This window comes from Passer montanus, unplaced genomic scaffold (assembly GCF_014805655.1).
Source record: "Passer montanus isolate IOZ18808 unplaced genomic scaffold, ASM1480565v1 scaffold9, whole genome shotgun sequence".
Lineage (NCBI taxonomy): Eukaryota > Metazoa > Chordata > Aves > Passeriformes > Passeridae > Passer > Passer montanus.
Genome location: NW_024374367.1, coordinates 10,630,950 through 10,651,677, shown reverse-complemented (window position 1 = coordinate 10,651,677; position 20,728 = coordinate 10,630,950). Strand labels below are relative to the sequence as shown.

General features: G+C 48.3%; 1 protein-coding gene across 5 annotated transcripts in view; it reads left to right on the top strand.

Moving 5' to 3' along the window:
- The window catches only part of PRICKLE2 (prickle planar cell polarity protein 2), a 109,755-nt gene that overhangs the window by 60,194 nt on the left and 28,833 nt on the right, over positions 1-20,728 (top strand). For 4 of the 5 annotated variants that reach the window (XM_039695299.1, XM_039695302.1, XM_039695298.1 and 1 more), the window contains one exon: positions 18,803-18,986. In XM_039695299.1, coding sequence (XP_039551233.1) covers positions 18,855-18,986 — 132 coding nt within the window. In that variant the 5' untranslated portion in view covers positions 18,803-18,854. Of the gene's footprint in view, positions 1-8,739; positions 9,188-18,802; positions 18,987-20,728 lie in introns of those variants that run through there. The other variant, XM_039695300.1, reaches the window with a different exon arrangement.

Genomic DNA, 20,728 nt, shown 5'->3' with positions numbered 1-20,728 from the left:
CAGTCAGGGCATGCTTCAGGAAGGTTCCCAGCTTTAACCCATCCACGATTTTCCAGAAATAGCTTCAACCCTCTGCTGCAGGAGCCTGGCTAACCCTGCCTTCAGTCAGCTGCTGAGCTGACCCCAAACTGCTGTTGTTTTGTTGCAAGGAGATGCTGTAAGTTAAACACTCAGCAATAAGAAAGCCCCACTCCTTGGATGCCCACCTGTTTTTTATTTCCCTGGGGAGGGGTTATGCCTTGTCACGGGCTGCTGGCTTTGCAGAGCAGCCCAAAGAAGCTCAGCTTCCAAGGAAGCTGGCTGAGTCACAAAACAATGGGACTCACTAAGTCTGCAGCAGCAATAGCTGCTTCTAAAAGGCTGATGTACTTAGTATGCTCGTGTTTAGCAAACATCTTCACTTTGCCCTTTGAAGATAATGCTGCATGTTTGACAGAGCTTGGTAGGAGGAAAAAGAGGAATTAATGGCCTGTAGTTTCATCATGTTTAATGAGCAGTGGCTGGTGGGAGCCATAGCATTCAATAATGCTTGTGTCCCCTGTTAATTGCCAGCAATTGGGTTTCTCCACCCCTCCTGGTGCTTGAGCTGTGGGCAGGATGCCCTCGTGGGCTTACATAAGCCCCAGAGCTGAGGCTCAGGCTGGTGGAAGGCCAGCAGCAGCCTGGCAGGGTAATGTGGTCTCTCTGCAAGCCATGCCTCAGTGTGGCTATGATGGAAACAACAGCATCTCACAGGATGGCTTTGAGCCTTCCCTAGGACTTTCCAGGTGTGTGGGTCTGGTCTGGCACAGTGAGAAGGGATGCTCTTGTGACACTGCCTGCCTTGGACCCATCCAGGGAAGTGGGGACACTGTGGGACCCCGTGGAGGAGGGAGCCAGTGCAGGAATCAGTGGCCACATTTCAGGCCAGCCCTCTCCTGATACAGTCGTAATCCCTCCCTGCAGGTGCTGCTTCCCGCTGATCCCCCTGTTCCCAGAGCAGACTATATAGTTCCATTTCCCTCTAGATGATGATAAGATAAAAGCCTGGCCGTGTTGTACAAGAGGAGAAGAAGGTTTAGGGATGACAGGCTGCTGCAGGAGGAAGGGGTGCAGGTTTCCAGCTGCCGCCGAGGCCGCCTTTGATGAGGGCTGTGATTGATGCTGTGTTTGGAGCAGGCAGTGACGCGCTGACCTTTCCCTGACGGGCTGAGCAGCTCTAATGATCTTGATGGAGCTGGCGATTTGTGTATTGAGTTTGATGTACAAGGCTTGACACGGCATGGAGAGATGGGACTGGAGTATGACTGACAGCCCATTCCCATTAAGGATGGGGAGGCACAGGCTGTTCTCTAGTGATTCTTTTCAGTGAGAATGCTTTGACGAATTACATTTTAGCAGAGAAGTTTTGCTGTTAAATACCATCCTTTCAATAGCTTCAAAGCAGTTAAAAACAGATGAGAATGAAGTAACTTGCAGGCCAGAAGGCTTATCACTAAAAAGGCTGTCCAAATTACACACTTAATTAATATTCAGTGAATTATTTTTACTCTGACTTTAATGTTGAGTCCTGAGGCAGATAAAACAATGCAGTGGCTTGCATCTGGGATTCTGTTTTTCTGTAATTCAGCTGTATAAAATTTCAAACCTTGGACTTCTTGCAGGCAACATTAAAACCTTTTAATTTCCACGAGTTGAGCTGTGTATAAATCACACCCTGGTTGGCACATCTCATGGGTGCTTGTGGCAAGAGTAATGAATTTCATGGTTTGTTATGAGCTACTAAAACCAACAGAAACACAGAAAGCCTGTTGTAATCTCAGCATATCATTCAAGGAAGCAATTTATTCCTAAGTATGAACAAATGTCAAGCCACGATAACAAGTTGTTATTACTAATTAAAACAAAGGGATGAATAGCAAACATCTCCTGTCATGTGTGTGCAGTTGCCAGGCTGTCTGGAGGATACTGGAGCTCTATCCAGCTTCAACCAGTGGGACAGCCAGGGTGGGAACCTTGCCACTGCCTAAGACACGACAACCCTCTCTGTGCATTCCAGGAAGGGCACTGGGCCATGATCCTAAGGGGGCTGGGGCTGAGAAAGCACCCAAGCTTAAATAGAGATGCCACTTTGCAGAATTGTATTGTTTTCTGTGTTTTGGAGGGTTTTTTTTTTAAAGCAAGATTGCCTTGATTGTCGAAGTCTTGAGGAATTTGGGTTGTACTGAAACAGCACATGCTAGTCCATCTGCTGGCACTAGCTGGTTTTGAATCATCCAGGGCCATTTCTTGTTCTTAGGTGTGAAATAAAAACCCATTTGGCCACCTTTTTTCCCACTGCTCTGTTGGGAGGTGAGGAGCCAGGTGTGTTCCTGACCACATCTGATCTCCCTGTGCTTGCAGATAACACTGGGAAATTTAAGACTTGGAGACATTTCAAAAGCCCCTTCTTGTTCATGACCCAGCGTGCATGATTCCCTCCCTGACATCATATGAGAGAATTGGCTGGATCCAAAAACGTGCTGAATTTGCCACCTCCCTGTGTATTTAACACAGTTTGGTTGCAAACAGGTCTTCTCCCTCAGTTGGCTCTGTGTCTCCTGGGTGGGAGTAGAAGCATGGCCATCTCAGACTCTGCTGGTGTCAGGGGACAGGGGTTTGTGTAGCCCTGCAGGACCTGACTGGGAGCAGGGGCTCTTGTGGTGCCAGCCAAAGGGAAGCACCAAAATGCTGCTGGCAGCCAGGGAAGATGTGCACAGTCTGGTTTAAGGCGGTAAAAACCAGCCTTGTGTCACTTGTTCAGGACTGGGCTGGCTCAAGACTGGACTCTGAGCATGGAGGTGGTCAATCCCCCTCGTCCTGGGGAATGCACAGCTTTGGTGGTGGGGCCAGACAGGGCATGACTAGTGCAGAGGAGAGCTCAGTGACTTAAGGCAAGAAATCCTCAGTGCATAACCACTGACCCGAAACATTCTGTTAGACAGGTTTGAAGCCAAAAAATAAAATAAAAATCATCTGATGTGACAGCGACCCTGACAGTGTCAGGCAGTGAGAAGGGCAGCAGCGAGGGAGTCCTGAGCTGCTGCCAAGGCACATGTCAGTGCTGGGTTAGTTGGTTATCCTGAAAATACATCTTCTATTTTGTGTAAATGGAAAATTAATTTGTTGCTGATCAAAGGTTTAGATCTTTGGACAACATACCACCAGATAAGCTGAAGATTTATGCATTTCCTTTGTAGCGTATTTTCAGTGAACACTTTATTGTTTGTGGAAAGGTCCCAAGAAAAAGATATTATTACAAAAATAACTGTGTTGAGTTTATTTAGCTTAAATTACGATAGACTGCTTTAATGAGGCTTTTGTAGACATCATTAAAGGACAGAATTAAAGTCTTCAGATGAGAAGACTTCAGATCAGGCTAGCAAGGGGGAGAAAACCACAGGAGCATCCGGATTGTTCACATTCAGTTACAAATTTGATTTCACCATATAAAAGTAAAAAACATATTAGTGCCGAGTGGAAGCTGGAGGCTATGAAAGCCTTATTGTGTTAAGCTCTCTAAATCTTCTTACATTAAGGTGATTAAAAAAAAAAAAGAGAGAGGAAGAGATAGTGATTGATGAAACCCTGTTGTTGGTGTGCTCTGTGTGTCACACCAGGGCGTGCAGTGCTGGGGGAGGCACGGCCGGTGGGTGAGGGTCCTTTTGGGGTGCCCTGCCATGGAGGGGATTGGGGTACCAGGCAGTGATGCTCAGGAGCATCAGCGCAGTGTGCTGATCATCCCTGCATTTATGTGGTTCAGTGCTGCCAGAGGACATGGGCAGCACAGTGTGAGCTCGTGGCCACACCTCACTGTCCAGCTCTGGCTGTGCACCAGAAGGTGCCAGCCAGGGTCAGGCCTGTCTCGCTGGGTGAGCTGGTAGGAAACACAGAAAATTGTCTCCAGAATCAGCTGCAGTGCATATGGGCTGTACCTCCCTTCTGCGTCAGCTACTGCTGGGCTCGATGGTGTTTTAAAAACTAAATTCCTCCTTGCAGACTGACAGCACAGATTCTTACCCGTGGCTCTGCCAAAAATGAGTGGAAAGCAGCAGTGGTGACAGCCGGAGAACTGGGTCTGTTGTGGTTGGTCTCAGGCAGCAGCCACAGGAAGGTACAAATGGCAACCCTGAGGAAAAGTGGAGGAGGCCAAGTTTGGGAATTAATGATCTGCGTCTGATGTTGGTCTCTCTGCCTCTCTGTCTGTCCCATTTTTATTTGAGATAAGGCATCCCTGCTTCTAGCATTGAGAGCCGTGAGGAAGCGTTTGCTGCCTTGCTCAAAAAGAATAAAGACAAAACAAAGCTCATCTGCATTTGAGGTCCTGACCTGTATTTCATGACTCAGATTCTCCAAGGGGTTTTCCCATACCTTGGGCACATGCTTGTGTGTCTCCTGAAGAGCCAGGTATTTGGCTGGGCAGAGTGGGGCTGTACCCTGCCACACAGGGTCATTTCCCTTCCCTGTCACTAACAGCTTTTTGCAGTCATCTTGCCTTTCCCATGCAGTGTTTGCAAAGCTGTGCCCTCTCCAGCCTGTTGTTCAGCTGCTTATCACTGCTTTGTGCCCAGGGACCACACTGGACTCATCCTGTGCTGGCACTGGGCTGGGAGCACTGGCTCTGCCAGTGGGGATTGCTCTGCAAATTACAGGGTGAGCGTGGGAACAGTGCAGGAAAAAGCCACTGTAGTGTCCAATCCTGCATTTCTGTGGTCAGAAAAATGATGGGAAAGTAATCTATTACTGTGCCTGTGGCTGTAAGCCAGGATGAGCTAAGTGGAGGTGGTGGTGGGGACCTGCAACCCCCCTGGTCCAGGACAGGCTGGTGGTGTGTGATGTACAGTGGACAGTCTGTCCCTGTGGGCAGCATTTTGGGATGGCAGAGTCTGAAGCCTCTTGTGACATCCCAAGGGAGCAGTGTTGTGCAGTGCCCTGGTATGCTGCAGCAGAGGATGCTCACTAAATAATTCAGAAAGGCCACTTGATCTGACATTCATCAGGTTAGTAGCCCAGTGACCTTGAGGACACCAGTCTGCTGCTGCTGCGTGTGGCACTGCTGTGCAGCCCATTGTCATCAGGAGAGTCAACATTGTCACGTGGAGCTCTATTGATTGACAGACAGTCAATACATCAAGGTGATAAAACACAGCATTTATGAAACATGGGCTCTTGCAATGATTGTTAAATTAGCCATAGGTCTGAGTTTGTGCAAATGGCAGAAAGTTTAGAGTTGACTGGATTTGACTCCTTGTTGTTAAAACTAGCAACAAAGGGAAGAAAGATGGTGCTACATTTACAAGCTGAGCTGTCTGTCTCACAGCCCTGCATTGAAGCAGGGGCTTCCTGCTCTTGATCTTTCTTTATTTCAGTAGCTTTTTATTTCTGGTCGTTTGCTTCATTGCTGGGAGTTGTCAGCATCCATCCTTGTAATGGTGCAAGTCTTTCACCTAACCTTTGATAATGTGCCCCACCAGATCCTTGCTGCCTAATGAAACACCCATTTCACCTGCATAATGTGCAGAATCCGTCAAGAAATCTTGTGTGCCTTCTGGAGTTATTCCAACACATGACCTTTTCACAAGCCTCACAGTAGGTAACGGTAATATGGAGCAATTGCCAGCAAACCAGCAGCTTTCAAAGCAGGAAGGCTCATTTCCATTTCCCTGGGACAGTTGTGTGTCCAAACGTTACACAGCTTCTGATGTGATCTCTTGTCTCAGAAGAGGCTGTTCGTTGGATTTTGTGGATATTTAGATTTGCAAGTATTGGAACAAGAAGTCTGTCAGGAGCAATGACAGTCAGAGACGCCGTTTGGAGACACAAAGCTCTTCTGCTCACAGCTAGCCCTGCAGCTGAAGTGTTACAGACATTGGTCTTTTACTGATCTTTTACTTCAGTTTGTGATTCTCACTCCCACTTTATCTTTGTGAACTTAGACTGAAAAGTTTGCAGTTTCTGGTATGATCCCTTTGTGCAGATGATCAGTTGGCCAAGCAAGCCAAGCAGGACTCACCTTTAGGGTGGTTGCAGTGCTGGGGGAGGCACGGCCATGTGCTGTGTGGGGATGACATTACCATGTGCCCTGGGGTGGGATCGTGTCAGACTGGTGCAGGGTGATTGAAGCTGCTGTAGATGGTGGCACAGAGGGTGTTGCACAAGAAGTGTGGGGTCGGACACTCATGCCTTGCCAACCTTTCCCCTGAGGGTGAGGCCGGCTGATAGAGACCCTTGGAGCACAAATAGAGAAAAGTGTTTGCAGCTGAAGGGCCTTTCCTGCTTGGAAGTTAATGCCGATAATGTCAGACATTTTTTCTCATGTTGGGTGAAAATGAGTGTCTACAGGACGTGCCCTGTGGAGCAGGATGTGTTCCTGGTGCTGTTTGTAGCCCCGAGTCACTGCTGCCTGCTTTTAGGGATATGTTTCCAAGGAACACACGTCATTTCTGCTCTACAGCATTTCTGCTCAACATTATCATTTTATAAGCAGGCTTCCTTGTTTGCTTCTGCCCAATTCAGTTTTGTCTCATTCCCTTTGTGTTGTAATTAACATGTTCTGAGTGTAAGAGGAAAAGTAAATCATCTTGGGGCCATGGCACATTAACCACAGAGAGGCAAGATTGACAGCCTGCCTGCAGCGCTGATTCAGGCTGGAAGGGGCAAAATGGGCCAGTTTAGGAAGCTGAAGGATCAGAGAAGATTTTTCCTCCAAGCTCTGTTGCTCTTTGTAGTTGAAGGAGACCATCCTCAGCACTTCAGCCATCTCTAGCAGAAGCCCCTGCTCTGTGAAAGGAAAGGCTGATCTGGCTGGATGCACTAAGAGTCAGTGCTCAACTCTTGAACTTGCTGCTCAGACTTAATATAAATGAAAAAAAATAAAAAAGAGTTCAGATCACTGCACATTCTTGGTTTGTCCCACTTGGCTGAGTAAGTTGGGGAGGCTCTTAGAGCTGGGCTGGTTTGTCCCAGCTGCAGATCTCATTCTTGAGATTTTGAGTGTAATTCCATGTAATTAAACCTAATTTATGAGCCTTAATAATAACAATTTAAGGCATTTGAGGCTGCGGAAAGACTCGCAGCTGTAGTTTCTGCATCCTTCTGTGTTCTGTAAACATAGCTAATATTGCCAAAATCAAGGGCTCTGAAATCTGGAGTCAGGCATCAAAAGTCAGGAGCATGCAACAGAATGTTAAGCAAACTTCCCAGTCTGACCATTCACGAGACTCTCTGGCAGTCACACTCCCAAGGCCAGAGACTTTGACTTCTGGGACTGAAGTCCCTTCATGGCAGCAGCTCCAGTGAGCCTAGAGCCCCACTTGGCTTCCCCACTCACAGCCAGACCAGATTTCCTCACTGGTTCAGCCCCAGGTTTCCCACAGCAGTCTCAGATGTCCTGTTCCATAAAGCCATTTATTCCCAGGGCAGCAACACAGACATAGCCCAAGCTGGTGCCTCTGAGAACCCTCCAAGAAAGGAACTCCTGGGCTTTTATCCTCTCCCAGTCTAGCCCTTCCCCAGTCATTTTCCATCTCCTGCTCTCCTTTTCCTGTCCATCCACCTCACTAGCATCACTGGTCTTCAACTCCTTTGTTGTCCAAAAGGTCGGCAATTCCCAGTTCCTGCAACGTCTCTCAGCAGCATCCCCCTCTCTGGCTGGCATCCCCCATCTTCATGTCCTTTGTTATCCCCAAGGTTGGCAGTTCATGGCCTCTTGTCTCAGGATCCCACCCAGAGTTTAAAGTGCATTTCAGTGTCCATCTCAATCTGCAGTTTTCGAGCCCAGCTACCTGGACCAGGTGTATTCATCAACAAGAAGCCCTGTGTGTTGGGAAAGTTTTATTTGCTTTCTGTGGGGTTTTTTTTTGAGTCCACAGAAATGAGGTTTTTTTAATTTCACACACTTTTTGCGAATGCTATAAACTGAGAAGTACACTGTCCTCCAGATGACTCGAATCATTCATTTGTGACCACCGAATTCCCAAACAACAGACTTAAAGAGCAGCAAAAGCGATTTGGCAGCGTAGCTCCTTCTCTGCATTTTCTTTTCCAAGGGGAAGGAAACACAGGGGGAAGAGCCTTAGCATCCCCGATGAGGTGGTGTATTCCTGGGGCTCGCAGTACTCACCTGAGACACACTTAAAAAGGTGTGAATCGTTCATCTGGCCGTGTGAGAGAAAATGTATTAAAAATGCAGTGACCGAAATGCCACGCTAATAACTTGTATTCCCCAGAATATTTAGCCCTGCTGGTCACAAACATTCTGCGTCTAAAAGCCAGTAGGGAATCATAGCAGACTAGTGTAGAAGATAATTGAGAGGGCATTGAAAGCCAGGAGAAAAAGGATGCGTTGCTCGGAGCCAGCGGATCATTGCGTTAATGAAGAACCTAAGAAGCAGTACCTGAAGTTTGACAGCAAGTTGAGGTTCGGTCAGCATCAAATAAGAAGGGAAGGATAATTAACGTCTTCACACCATTCAATTTAGGCTGCTGGTGCGCAGCCAACTCTTTGAAACACGCTAGCGAGCGAGGAGGATATTTTTTTTTCCCCCTCTCCCACTGCCCGAGCAGCCCAGAGGATGCATTGATGTCGGGGCCGATTTCCATGTAAATAAAGGGGCGGGTGGCCGGGCCGTGGCGGCGGTCCGGGCGGGATGCGGTGACTTTGGCTTGCTGACATCATTGCTCATTAACATGCAGCGGAGGAGAGCAATGCAACAGCCGAGCCCCGCGCCGCTCCCGCGCCGCCAATTATCCTCCGTGGGCTGCGCCGCTCCTCGTTAATGCCCTGCGCTCGGCCGGCAAATTGGACATCCTCTCGCCACCTCCGGGGGTCACTTAGTGAAAGGCAGGAGGGGGGGAGCTGCTGGATCCCTCCGGATCGGGAGCAGAGAGGGAGGGACCCTCCGGGTTTCACGGCGAGGCTGCAGACGCGGGGCAGGAGCGGCACGGCTTTCCAGGGCAGCTTTCCTCCGGGAACGCGCCGCGCTCGCTGCGTGCCTGCTCGGAAAGGCTTCCACAAAGCCCCGAGCCGGAGCGAGGGATGCTTTATGGCACTGCGGTGCTCCGGCTGGTCCTGCGAGCAGCCGCCAGCCCGCAGGCACCGGGCGCAGCCAGGACAGCTGGGCAGCTCCTAGATCCTTCCCTCCTGCGCTGTCATCGCCAGTGGGAACAGGTAAGGAGCTGCCTTTGGCCAGCGACCTCAGGTTTGCCGTGGGTTTTTAGAAGGGATAGGAAGTAGAAGGGAAGAAGAGGAGGAGGAATGAGGAGAATTGCATGGATGCACGCAGCGCTAACTTTGCTCGGTGAGCTGCGAGGGGCTGCGCTGTTTTCCCAGCCTTTGCTGTTCTCTGTGTTTATGGATGTATAAGGTTAATTGTTAAATTGCGTTCCCGCAGCTGCAGGACGTCAGGGAGAAATGCTGATGCTGTTGTAATGGAGTTCTCGTTTTAAAAATAATCAGGAGGGCTCAGCTGGCTCTAACAGGAGTTAAAAAATCTTCGTCTCGGTGTTAATTGTATTGCTCTGGTAAATGCAGTCCCTAGAAGCCTGGATTCTCTCCACATTTTCTGAGCAGACTGCATGGAGGCTGGGGCTGTGAATGAGGACACTGCCGTTCAGATGTTTATTTTGGTGGTTTTGCCTTCCTGAGAATAGGAAGTTTTAAAGTAATAATCTTTCTAAGCCCTTGTTGTTCATGCCAGAATGGCAAACTATAAACCAACCTAGAACTGCAGCCGAGGGGTTATGTTTTTCAGTGCAATCTTTTCAAGTCCAATTTCCTTTTTTTTTGTTGTCCCTTGAAGGAACATTTTAAGCAGATGTGACACAGACGTGACCTGTGACCGTGGAAAGATTTTAATCCAGTTATTCTTTGTTTTCTAGTCATGATTCCTTGGCTGTGCTAAACAGTGATTGAATCTTTTTGAAGCAGTTGAGGATTAGCGCTGGACAGAATAATGCCAAAATAATTATTTGCGCCAGATGCAGTGTCATCCTTTCAGTTTTAGCTCTCTTATCTTGTAACTTATCTGACTTATTTTCATTCAGCGATTATTTCGCCTGCTGTGGGAGCACTTACATGACTCGCATCACTGCATTGTGTTTATAAGGGTGCCGGCTTGAGCCAGTGATAAAGATTTGTAAAGTAAAACTGTCTGCAGCTAACAAGATTATATTTTGCTTCGCGTTTTAATCTTCTCCCGTTGTGTGTTTTCTGCCAGCCAGACTCGGCTTAACAGAACGAGCCAGCCTTGCGCATTTGCTGCTGGCAGCCGGGCTGGGCTCAGCCAGCACAGGCTGGGATCAGCCTGGCAGTGTTTGCTGTCACTTGCAGGTCAGTATTGCCTGCCTCGGGGGACACCGGCTGAGCTTCACTTCTGAAATGATGCTAATGTTCAGCCTAGCTCATCCTGCTTCTGAGCGCTTTGCCCATCAGCCAGGTTGTTTTCCTTTAGGATGTATGGCCTGCGAGATGCTTGGATTGCAGCATGTTTGCTGGTTCCTGTGGTTTCTGCTTGTCATGCTGCAAATACAAGTGAAGGTCCTTAAAATAGCACACACAGCCCTGGGGCAGGTCGATGGGATCTCACTTAGTTTAGCTAGTCTGGAGTGATGGACTTGGAGCCTGGGATAGGGGAAAGAGACGGGCAGGAAGATAAATACTGCCTGTGGAGAGCCCAGAGTTAGTAAAACTTGAGAAAACAGTGAAGATCTACATGCTGAACAGAGATGGGTTTCTCAGTGGAAAGCTGGGTTTGGATCCAGGGTGCTAGAGTCCCAGGCTGGGAATTTTCATCTTCAGCTAAGAACAAAGCGGAAAGGATCTCCTGTGATACAGCTCTGCATCTTGTTAGGCTGGAAAGCCACCCAATGCCATCATTAAAATCTGACAAAATAACCCTCAGGGTAGGGCAGGGCTTTGTCACACAGACCCACATTGGCTCTTGGATGGGGAGCCCAGAGGGAGAGTTCCTCAGGGCCCTGCTCCTCCAGTGTCTCCCCTGTCCCATCCCCATCAGCCAGAGGCCCCATTGTTCTCTGGGATCCATGGGGTTGGGGTTGTCCTGCCCTGGGGGACACCAAACCCTTTTGGGTGTCCACAGCCCCTGCATCTGCCCATCCTGTACCTTCTGCCTTTTATAATCATGAGCTTGGCTTCAGCATTGTTTGCCCACCAGCTTCAGGGTTATTACTGCTGCTGCTGAGCCTGTTCTTCTCTTCAACTTGTAAACTGTGGTTTACATTTCTTCTCCATGACTGAGGAAAAATATGTGGTTATTACTGTTTCTGTATGCTGAGAGCTGGATCTTTAAGGGGAAAAAAACCAACCCTAATATAAATATGCTGAGAGTAGCGGTAAGCCTGTGAGCTGGCAGGCTGCCTCCATCCTCTTGGATGTGAGGGAGCAGCCTGTTGGATGCCTTTTCTCCTGGTAGCATGGCTGGGCAACAGGCTGGGGTTCACTGCAGCTTCTTTTGCCTCTTCTCTCTCTCCCCTTTGCTTGATCTGCAGCTCACATGGGTGTAGCACTTTGCCCACTTCTGTCTAACCTCTATTATGAAAAAAATTATTGGATCTTTTGCAAAATATCCTGAGAGATCCAAGCTGAGGGTTCTTCTGAGAGCTGCTGAGTTATTAATATCCTTTAATTTAACCATCTCATCTTTATGCGTCAGAATTTTCACAGTTTGTGTCAGGGGTTGTGGCTCATGGGAGCAGCCTGGCACTGTGGCTCAGGTCAAGAGAGTGTTCCAACGCCCTGCTGCTCTTACCCAGCTCACAAGGAGAAACTGGAGCCCCAGCAGGGACCCGTGTTCACTGCAGAGCACTGGGGTGCACCTGGGCTCTCCACAATGGCCTGGGATGCACCCCAGATCCCCCACTGTGGTTTAACCACAGGATGGAAAGATTGGTCATGTTTTCATTCTCATCCTGGGGTGTTGCTGAAACATCTGGCCACAGCTTTGGTCTGTGGTTCTGTGACTCTTTGTTTGCCTAAGAGGGCACCAGACAGATCAGAAGAGGAATCTGGGGGTTTGTGCATTGTGTTGTGTTTTGTTCTGATTTCCTGGTCTGCCTCTGGTGTGCTGATGGTTGTTCTCTGCCATGTGGTGCCTCAGGGAGGCAGTGGTTTGGGGACAGGGCAGTGGAACCCACGGGCAGGTGTTCTATCTGCTTGTGAAAGGGATGGCCCTGATTCATGATGGGAGCAGAACAAATGGAAAATCCTCAAAGGCTGCTTTTGCTCATATTTGGCTGCAGCTGGCAGTACTGGGGATAGTTCTTTCTTATTTTTCTTAATTAAGCAAGAATAGCTTTTGCATTGGTAAAGGATGAGTTTTAAAATTAAAATTAGTCTCCAGCCTGAGGCCAAACATGGACAAATCGGCTAGAGAGGAGAATTTTTTGAGGAGTGGAAATGGGCTTTGTCATAAAAGCTTCAGTGCCATCCTGGATGCCTTCACAACTGCTGCTGTGGGCACTGCAGGGGTCAAAGGGGAACTACAAACAAAACAATACTGTAAAGAAAGTTGACTTGCCTTGAGCAAATTGAGGGGAGAGACAAAAAAATGATGGGGAAGATTGAGAAGAGTCTGATTTGCAACTCCTCCATCCTCTCAGTGTTTCCCCACCTAATGTGGACCTTCATGCAGATGGGTGGCCACGTATGCTTTTCCTATGGCCTTTGGGATCTGGGGGACTTGCATCTGCAGGATGCAACCAGTTTGGTGGCTGGATTATTTCTCTCTTCCTTGGTTTCCTGGCATTATTGTTCTGCCAGCTCTGTTGCTACCACCTGATGTTGATCTATCAAGCCAGCTGTTCCCACAACATGTTGTGTCAAGTGAATGTTGGCATCCCTCGACTGTCCTTGCAGGCCACCAAGGGCACCTTGTCCTCAGACTTTGAATTCCTGCTGTTATAGGTGCCCATGTCTAATTCACCTCCTCCTCCTCCTGCACCACAGTGGGCAGGTAAAAGCATTTGCTAAGCTTCCTTTTCAACCCAGGCAACACAGAGTCTTTGCAGTTCATTTCCACTGATAGGTTGGGTTTTTTCAGGTGCAGTGACTGGAAGAGCTGGGAAGTTGCAGAAATGTTTTATCTGGAGAGGTGCCCCTTTGTCACTGAGATCCAGGGGCCCTGAGCCATGGGTAGCAGCTGGATGGGGGCTGCTGGGACCACTTGGTTCAAAATACAGTGTTAGAGAAGTGGGAGAAAGAGGAAGAACTTCAGCCTGAACTGTCTGAGTATAGTACAAAAGCTTGGGGCTCCTCTGATGATTAGGGAGTCCATGGGGAAGCCACAGCTGGGTGCTGTTTGTGTGCTCCATGCCTCAGTTTCCCTGTGCTGGAGAAGAACTGCTGGGCTCTCCCTATGGCAGTGAAGGCTGTTAATTCTTCCATTTAGGTAAATATTTGCCCTGCCTGTGGGGTCTGGAGAAACGGGTCTGTATGGCTGGAGCTCACTTGGGGATGGGAAGATGCCTCATTAACTCTCAATTGAGGGGAGGAGATAACAGGCAGGGATATTAAGACACCCTCGTTAAGAGACTCAGGGGTCATAGGAGCTGCCCCAAATCCTGAGCATCCTCTCCTTTTCCCAAGAGGTCTTGGGGTTTTGTGATTTACTGACTGATGGCTGACCCAAAAGCCTTATTGCACTGAGAATGATGGCAGGATGCTGGGGAGAGATCAGACTGCCACATGTGTCCTAAGCCAAGTGAGGAGGGAATTGTCTGTCTGCATTTACACACCCCATCTGAGCAGAGCAGACAATGCTTTTTGAGGGATTCCAAATCTTGCATGTTAATGTGTGCACAAATGCATGCAAATCCTGTATTAGGGAGCACAGCAGAGGCATCACATGGCCGTGCAGGGCCATGGCATTCCGGCTCCTCGCTTTGTCTGGAGAGGGAGCTGCTCCCTGATACAGCCCATTTATTTCCATCCCAGAAGAAACAAGTGAGAAGCAGAGATAAGCACCCGCTGGTGGGTGATAAGGGCTGTTTACCGAGTTCCTTCTTTGTCCGAGAGGAATTTTACCATTTCTGCCACAATTTTAAACTGCCTTCACTCCTGCTGTTGCTGGGAGGTGTTGAGCTCTGCCTTTTCTCAGAATATTTGTGGATCTCAACCTGGGCAGGCTTTGCCTTGGTGCTTTTTGCTGTGTTATGTTCTGCATGCCCACTCACTGAACAGGAGGAGAAGAGCCCTGTGGCCAGGAGCTTTTCCTGCAGGCAGGGGTGTGCTGCCTTCAGCATCCTAGGGAGTCCCATCCCAAAAGCCAGACATGCAGGCTGTTCCCTGGGAGAGGCCAGCTTACCTGGCTCCTTTGCTAGAGCTACACACTATTGGCAAGGACTCCCTTTGCCTTGGTGACCGGCTGCCCTCCATCTCTCTTCCCTGACTTTTCAGCTCTGCTCATGCTTTCTCAAACTGGAGTCTGCTGGTTTTTCACAGCAGGGAGACCTCATCTCTCTTCAGAAAGCTGGGGTCACGCTCACAGCTCTCTCCAGAGCCTCTTGCACAGCACTAGTGTTTTCAGCATGGTTTAGCTTTTTGTTGGTGCCATTGCTGAGATGAAAGGGCTGCGGGAGGCTCCAGAGATGGCAGAGGCTGTGCTTTGCTCACGGGGTTGTACAACAAGGGACTGCCTCTTCCCAGAGACCTCACAGGTCAGCCGGCTTCCTGTCAAGGTCCGCGTAGGTGGACCAAAGCTGGGAGTGTACTTCAACATCCCAAAAAAGAGGTACTTTGAAGCCATGTTCTCTGCTTGGTGTGTTGGGTTCCTCTTTGCTTCAGATTCCCCTTGTGTACCTGTTTTCATCTGTAGAGAGAAAAGGGCTGGCATGGGGCGGTGGATCTCTTTGCACCTTCCTCCTGCACCAGTGTGTGGGTAGGGATGTGACTGGAAGTGGGCTTAGTGTCTCCTCTGAGGAGAGGACTTGCCCACTGTGCCAGGAGCACCACGTAAAAGCAGCCAGTGCAAAATAAAACACATCCATCTTGTAACTTCGCTGGCCATGAGGAGAAGAAATTTTTCAGTCTGTTTCTGAGACGTTGCTGCTTTGTACCATGTGAAGTCAATTCAAGGCAGGCTCCTTTCCAGCTAAATCTGACACCAGGAAATGTTCTTTTTCTCCCCATTTGCTTCCCGCCGTCCTGGCCCCAGTACAGGACAGCTCTGTGCAGAGCAGCCCTGCCGATGCTCCCCAGCCCGTGCCTCCTGCAGCAGCCTGCCTGCCGGCTGGCTCCTGCTTGACTTTCCTCCCTGTCCACAGCTACAGCTGCTTAAAAGCTCCTTTATTCACCCTCTGTGCTCAGAGCCAGTCGTGCTGTCAGCCGTCCTTGCTTCGTTGTGCTGGTGATATCTCTGATTCTTCCTTGAGACAAGCTTGCAGACCTGGGATGGGAGCAAGATGGAAAGGCTCGTGAATGAAGATGGGATTTCCAGACAGTGATTGGTGTTAATTTATTCTTGCAAATAAAACCTGGCTGCCTGCACTCTTCTCAAGTTGTTGTTGCTGAGGCTTTGGTGGTGGTGGGGCTTGGCCAGAGCCAAGCTCAGGGGTTTCCCTTTGGAGGAGGTGCCACCGCACGTGGGCTGCAGCTCCTTGTCCAGGGTGAGGTGTGTGACACACGGATGGGCTGGGCATCTGCAGGCTGTGCTGCACTAAGGAGCTGCTGCTGGCAGGAGCAGCCAGGCAGGCTGCCAGCCATGGCCCTGCTCCTCTCCAACACCCACCAGCTCGCCTCTGTGGCACCCACATTGTCACTGTGGTCACTGCAGGCACAGGTGAGTGCTGACACGTGCGTTGTCTTCTTTGTGCTGCTCTGCTCTGAGTGCAGCAGGGGAAAAGGTTTTTTTTTCATTTTCATCTCACTTTGAAATGTACATTCTGATATTAAATTTTTGCTATGGGGAATTATTTTTAATTATAGTGAGCTGGAAGATGATAAAATAAAGTTGAGTAAGTGAGACCTATGTGAAGAAGTCATGGAAACCTGATCACAGAAGTGGAAAGACACTCCTAGGACACTGGGTATTGTTCCCATGAAACAACATATCCTAATGTAAAGAAAATTGTAATTAAAGCTGTTAATCATCTGCTTTTAATGAGGGGGAAAAAGCTGAATATCTCAGAGACAAGATCTTGAATTTAGTACAGTTTGCCCAGGGAGGTGGCAGAAGCCCCGTGCCTGGAGATGGTCAAGTTTTAATGGTGCAAAGTTGTCCTGGCTTGGGGACATCACTACTGAGTAGACAGCCTACCTGTGTTGTTTTCATCCTTTTCTTTTCTGACTAGGGCAGCCACTCACCAGCAGTACTTGCTTGCCTGGGATGGGGCAGGAGGGAGGGTAGGATAAACCAGCTTCCTGACCCAGTCCTGGCTCTTGGCTGTACGAGGTGTGAGCTGGGGGGGTGGGAGTGATCTCTGGGCTCCAACTGATCATACATCTCACCTGTTCGGTCTTTGACACTGTTATTACAAGTCCTGATTTATTTATTTTATTAAAAGCCAAGACATCTGATGCTCTCCTGCCATGTCCCATCTCCTGAAATGGATGGATCTAAAGTGGGAAGGAGGAGGAAGCCTGTGCCTGGCTTTTTCCCCTTTGTAATGTTCATGCTCCCACTGGACATTGGGTTTGTCCTCCTTTGAAGCGCACAATCAATATCCCAAAAGACAAAATTTGGTTAAGTCCTGAACTGCCTTAGAATAACTAACTCTAGGGCCAAATCTGGGGCTCCACAAATTATTCTTAAAATCTTGTTTCCTATTAAGCCGCTTTTAATTGTATCACAAAATTATATGGAAACAGCAGTGATAGCAGCGACTTTGCTGAGGCAGAGTATCCCTTCCATACCTTTCCACAGTAGCTGATTAATGAAAATATTCACATGAAATGGTACCTTGATTATTTTTTAAGGAAACAGCCAGAGGTGATGCCGAGCCGCCCCGACTGGACGCAAACCAGACGCTGGAGTGTGTGGGGGTTGCTGTGTGGTTTAGATCTGATGAAAGGCAGGAAATGGGAAAATCTGGCAAATCTCCCTGGCTTGACTTAACGGAGCCTCTTGACTTTTGCTAGAGTGCGTTTTTTGTGCTGTAATGGCCAAATGGAAATTTAGACTTGAAGCTGGATCCGAGCACTGCTATGCTTAGCTGGCTTGTACACAGCAGTGAAAGAGAAGGAAAGGTGTTTAAAAATTCCAGCCCCTGGGTTTAACTATTGCTTCCCTCTGAATTTCTTGGCTTTACCGCAGAGCAGAGAAACCTGCAATAGCAACTGTACATTTCCCTTGATTTTGTGTGGTACCTTCTTATTCCTGAGATGTCTCCCTTCTGCTACCCAAGTGAAACCTTATCTCATTCCTCAGAAGTCAGTGGTGCTTCATTAGTGCAAATTAATTCAGAATCCTGTGTGGTTGCTCTAAAATAGATACCATTGACCCAGCCTGTGGAAAAGCGTGGAGTTTTCAGAAATAGAAGCCAATTTATCAGCATTCCTTTTAACCTCTTTTTCTTTGTCAGGAGATGTTTTCAGCCGGGTTTGTCCTTCGCTGTTACCGTGGTGAAGGGGTGTGATGATTAGAGGGATGAAACACCTGTCCTGTGAGGAAAGGCTGAGACAACTGGGATTGTTCAGCCTGGAGAAGGGAAGGCTCTGTGGTGACCTTATCAGCCTTTCAGTACCTGGAGGAGCCTACAGGATTGCTGGAGGACTTTATACAAGGGAATTATAGTGTTAGGACAAGGGGGAATGGATTCAAACTGAGACAGAGTAGGTTTAGATTGGGTATTATGAAGGCATTCTTTACTGTGAGAGGGGTGAGGCCCTAACACACATTGTCTGGAGAGCTTGCAGATTTCCCCCCTTGAAGTGTTCAAGGACAGGCTGGATGGAGCCCTGAGCAACCTGATCTAGTGGGAGGTGTCCCTGCCCACGGCAGGGGATGTTGGAACTGAATCACCTTTAAGGTTCCTTTCAGCCCAAACCATTCTATGAGTCTGTACTGTCCTGGCAGCCCTGCAGGTAAAAATTCAGGTTCAAGCCTGCGAAGAAAATCTGTCACAGGCCACAAGCTGCAGTAACAGCCCCTTTAAAGAAGAATAAAGAACAGCTGATAGTTGCAGTGAATTAAGCTAATGGCTGTTGAATGGCAACCTCTGTGGGCTGTTCTTTCAGTTCTTGTGCTTTCCTCCAGTGCTGCTGAGCTGTGGCGTGTGCCACCGAGCCAGGTGGTTAAGATTCCATTGCAGTGTGACTGTGGGTTTTGTAGCCTCCCTTAATTTAATTTAGCTGTATATGTTCAGACTATAATCAATTTTTATGCTACTTTAATAAGCAAATTTATGCTATCAGCATGCTAAAGAGACTTGTCATTCCCAGCTTCCCAGTCAATCCACCATTTCCCATTTTAGCAAAGTGCTCAGTTGTCCTAAATTCAGTAATGACTACAGTTCTGGCTGGCAATTTGACCCCCACCAGGCATGGCCTGTGCCTGTGCTGGCCCCTGGAAATACTCTGTGTGGTGCAGTAAAGGGACAAGCAATTTCATACCCCCAAACACTGGGCAGTCTGACTCAGATGGATTGCCAAGTGTTGTTACAGCAAATATGGACTTTTATTTCCTCATAAGAGAGACAAATCCTGTGTTAGAAAATGCCTGAGGATAAGAAAGGGTTGAGTTTAGTCTCTGCAGGCCAACGACTGGCAGGAATCACATTATTTAAAGCTCTGCTCACCAGGCATCTCTTTTTCTCTCTGCTCACCTTACAGGAAGATTTGCCTTCACTGTAAGTGCTCCCAGGAAGAGCACATTGTAACAGTTATGCCTCTGGAGATGGAGAAGACAGTCACGAAGCTCATGTTTGACTTCCAGAGGAATTCAACTTCTGACGACGACTCAGGCTGTGCTTTGGAGGAGTATGCCTGGGTGCCCCCTGGCCTGAAGCCTGAGCAGGTAATGATGACACCACCCAGCTACCAGAGAATAATTGGTTTTGCATGTGCTTTCAAAATAGTTTACCTGATTTTTTTTCTAGGGGTGCAAGCACTTGTTGTGTGTGTGGTTGTTTCTGGGTGCACTGGAGAGATTTTGCAGGGTCTGAGTGCTCAAATGGAACAAAACAGACATGTGATCCTTGCAGGACCTGTGGTTTTCTGCGTCTGTGGATGTAATTGGTAATTGAGAGGGGGGAAACAAAATACCTCCAGGATGGGATTTCTTGTGGTTGTGCAAGGGAAAAGACATATCTAATGTTTCACTGGGAAAGAAGTGATGGGACTCAAGTGTTTCCCAGGGGCTCAGTGCTTGTGTTCTGCCCTCCTGGACTGCTCTTCTTTGTGGTGAGTCCAGGGCAGACAGTCAAAGCTGGTAGATAACTCTGAAAAATGGGCCAAAAGCTTTGTGGTTTGGGTTTTCCTAGCATGATGTTTATGCCTTGCTGGAAGGAATAGCTTAAATAAAGCTCAAGTCTCTTGGTGCAGGATTGAGTGGGATGGATTAGACCTCAGTGTGCTCTGTGGAGCGTGCCTTGATTCTGCTCCTTCCAGTTTACATGATTCCTTTGATTTTTACACTGGTCCTTTATATGTTCAAGTCAGAGCTTCATTTGCAGTGGAGATGGTAAAATGAGCTTAGCCTTGATAATTGCAGTATGATATGATATGGCAATAATTTTAAACTGTAAGGAGGCTGGAAGGGGGTGGAAAGCTTTCATTCTTACTGCCATAGTTGCTGTCCTTAAGTACTGTGTTTTCCTGTGCTTTTATTCAGACAGGCTTAGGAATTTCCTGAAATATTTTGGCACCACCCGTAGGCTGTAAATATTATCTGTCTGATTAGAGAAAATCCAGTTGTTTGGTAGCTTGTTTCTTTTTTTTCTCCTTGTCTTTATAAGCCTTGCTCAGTGCTCACTTGAAACTCCACAGCACCATGTGTTTCATTTGGTGCCATCCAACCGTGCAAATCAGGCAGCAGCCTTATTTTCTGTCACCTCCCTTATGTCAGAGGCTCCCTTTTTGCCTCACAGGAGGTACAAGACGTGATGTGTGGAGAAACGCAGATGGTTCTGAAGTGGCTCTGCTGGTCCTTCATGCTGTGGCAATGTGGACTGGTTGGGTTTGGGGGCTCCCATTGGAGGGCCACCCCCAAACTGGTGCCACCTGCTCTCATTGCTGGTTTCTGACCAGGCATGTCAGCAGCTTCTGGAGCACAAGCTGGGCCCATGTTCCTGTAGCTTTGGGTGGAAATTCAGGTATTTTGTGACAGGTGGCACCTGACCAGGAAGACATGGTCTCTAATGAGTACATCATGGCATGGACAGTGATTGAAACTCACTTTCAGCATGGAGGTGACATATTCCAGGACACCTGTATGCTTCTTTGATCCCTTAGGTGCTCTTTAAATGTGGCATCAGGGAGTTGGGGATGCTCAGGAGGAAATGGAAGTCCATTAGCCCTCCCAGTAGCTACTGACATCTCATGCATTACTCAGGTTAATGTAATTTTAGGTTCTTCCAGCATCTGTTTCTTGCAGAGGTCATGGTGCTCCTCAGTCCAAACATTTGTTTTGTCAGTACATTCCTCAGTCTGCATCCCTGGGCCTTTCAGCAAATTTGCCACTTCAGACCTGTCTCTAATCACCATGGAGATAAAGATGAGCCATAAGCAGAGCCAGAGACAGGCCCTGAAATCCACCCA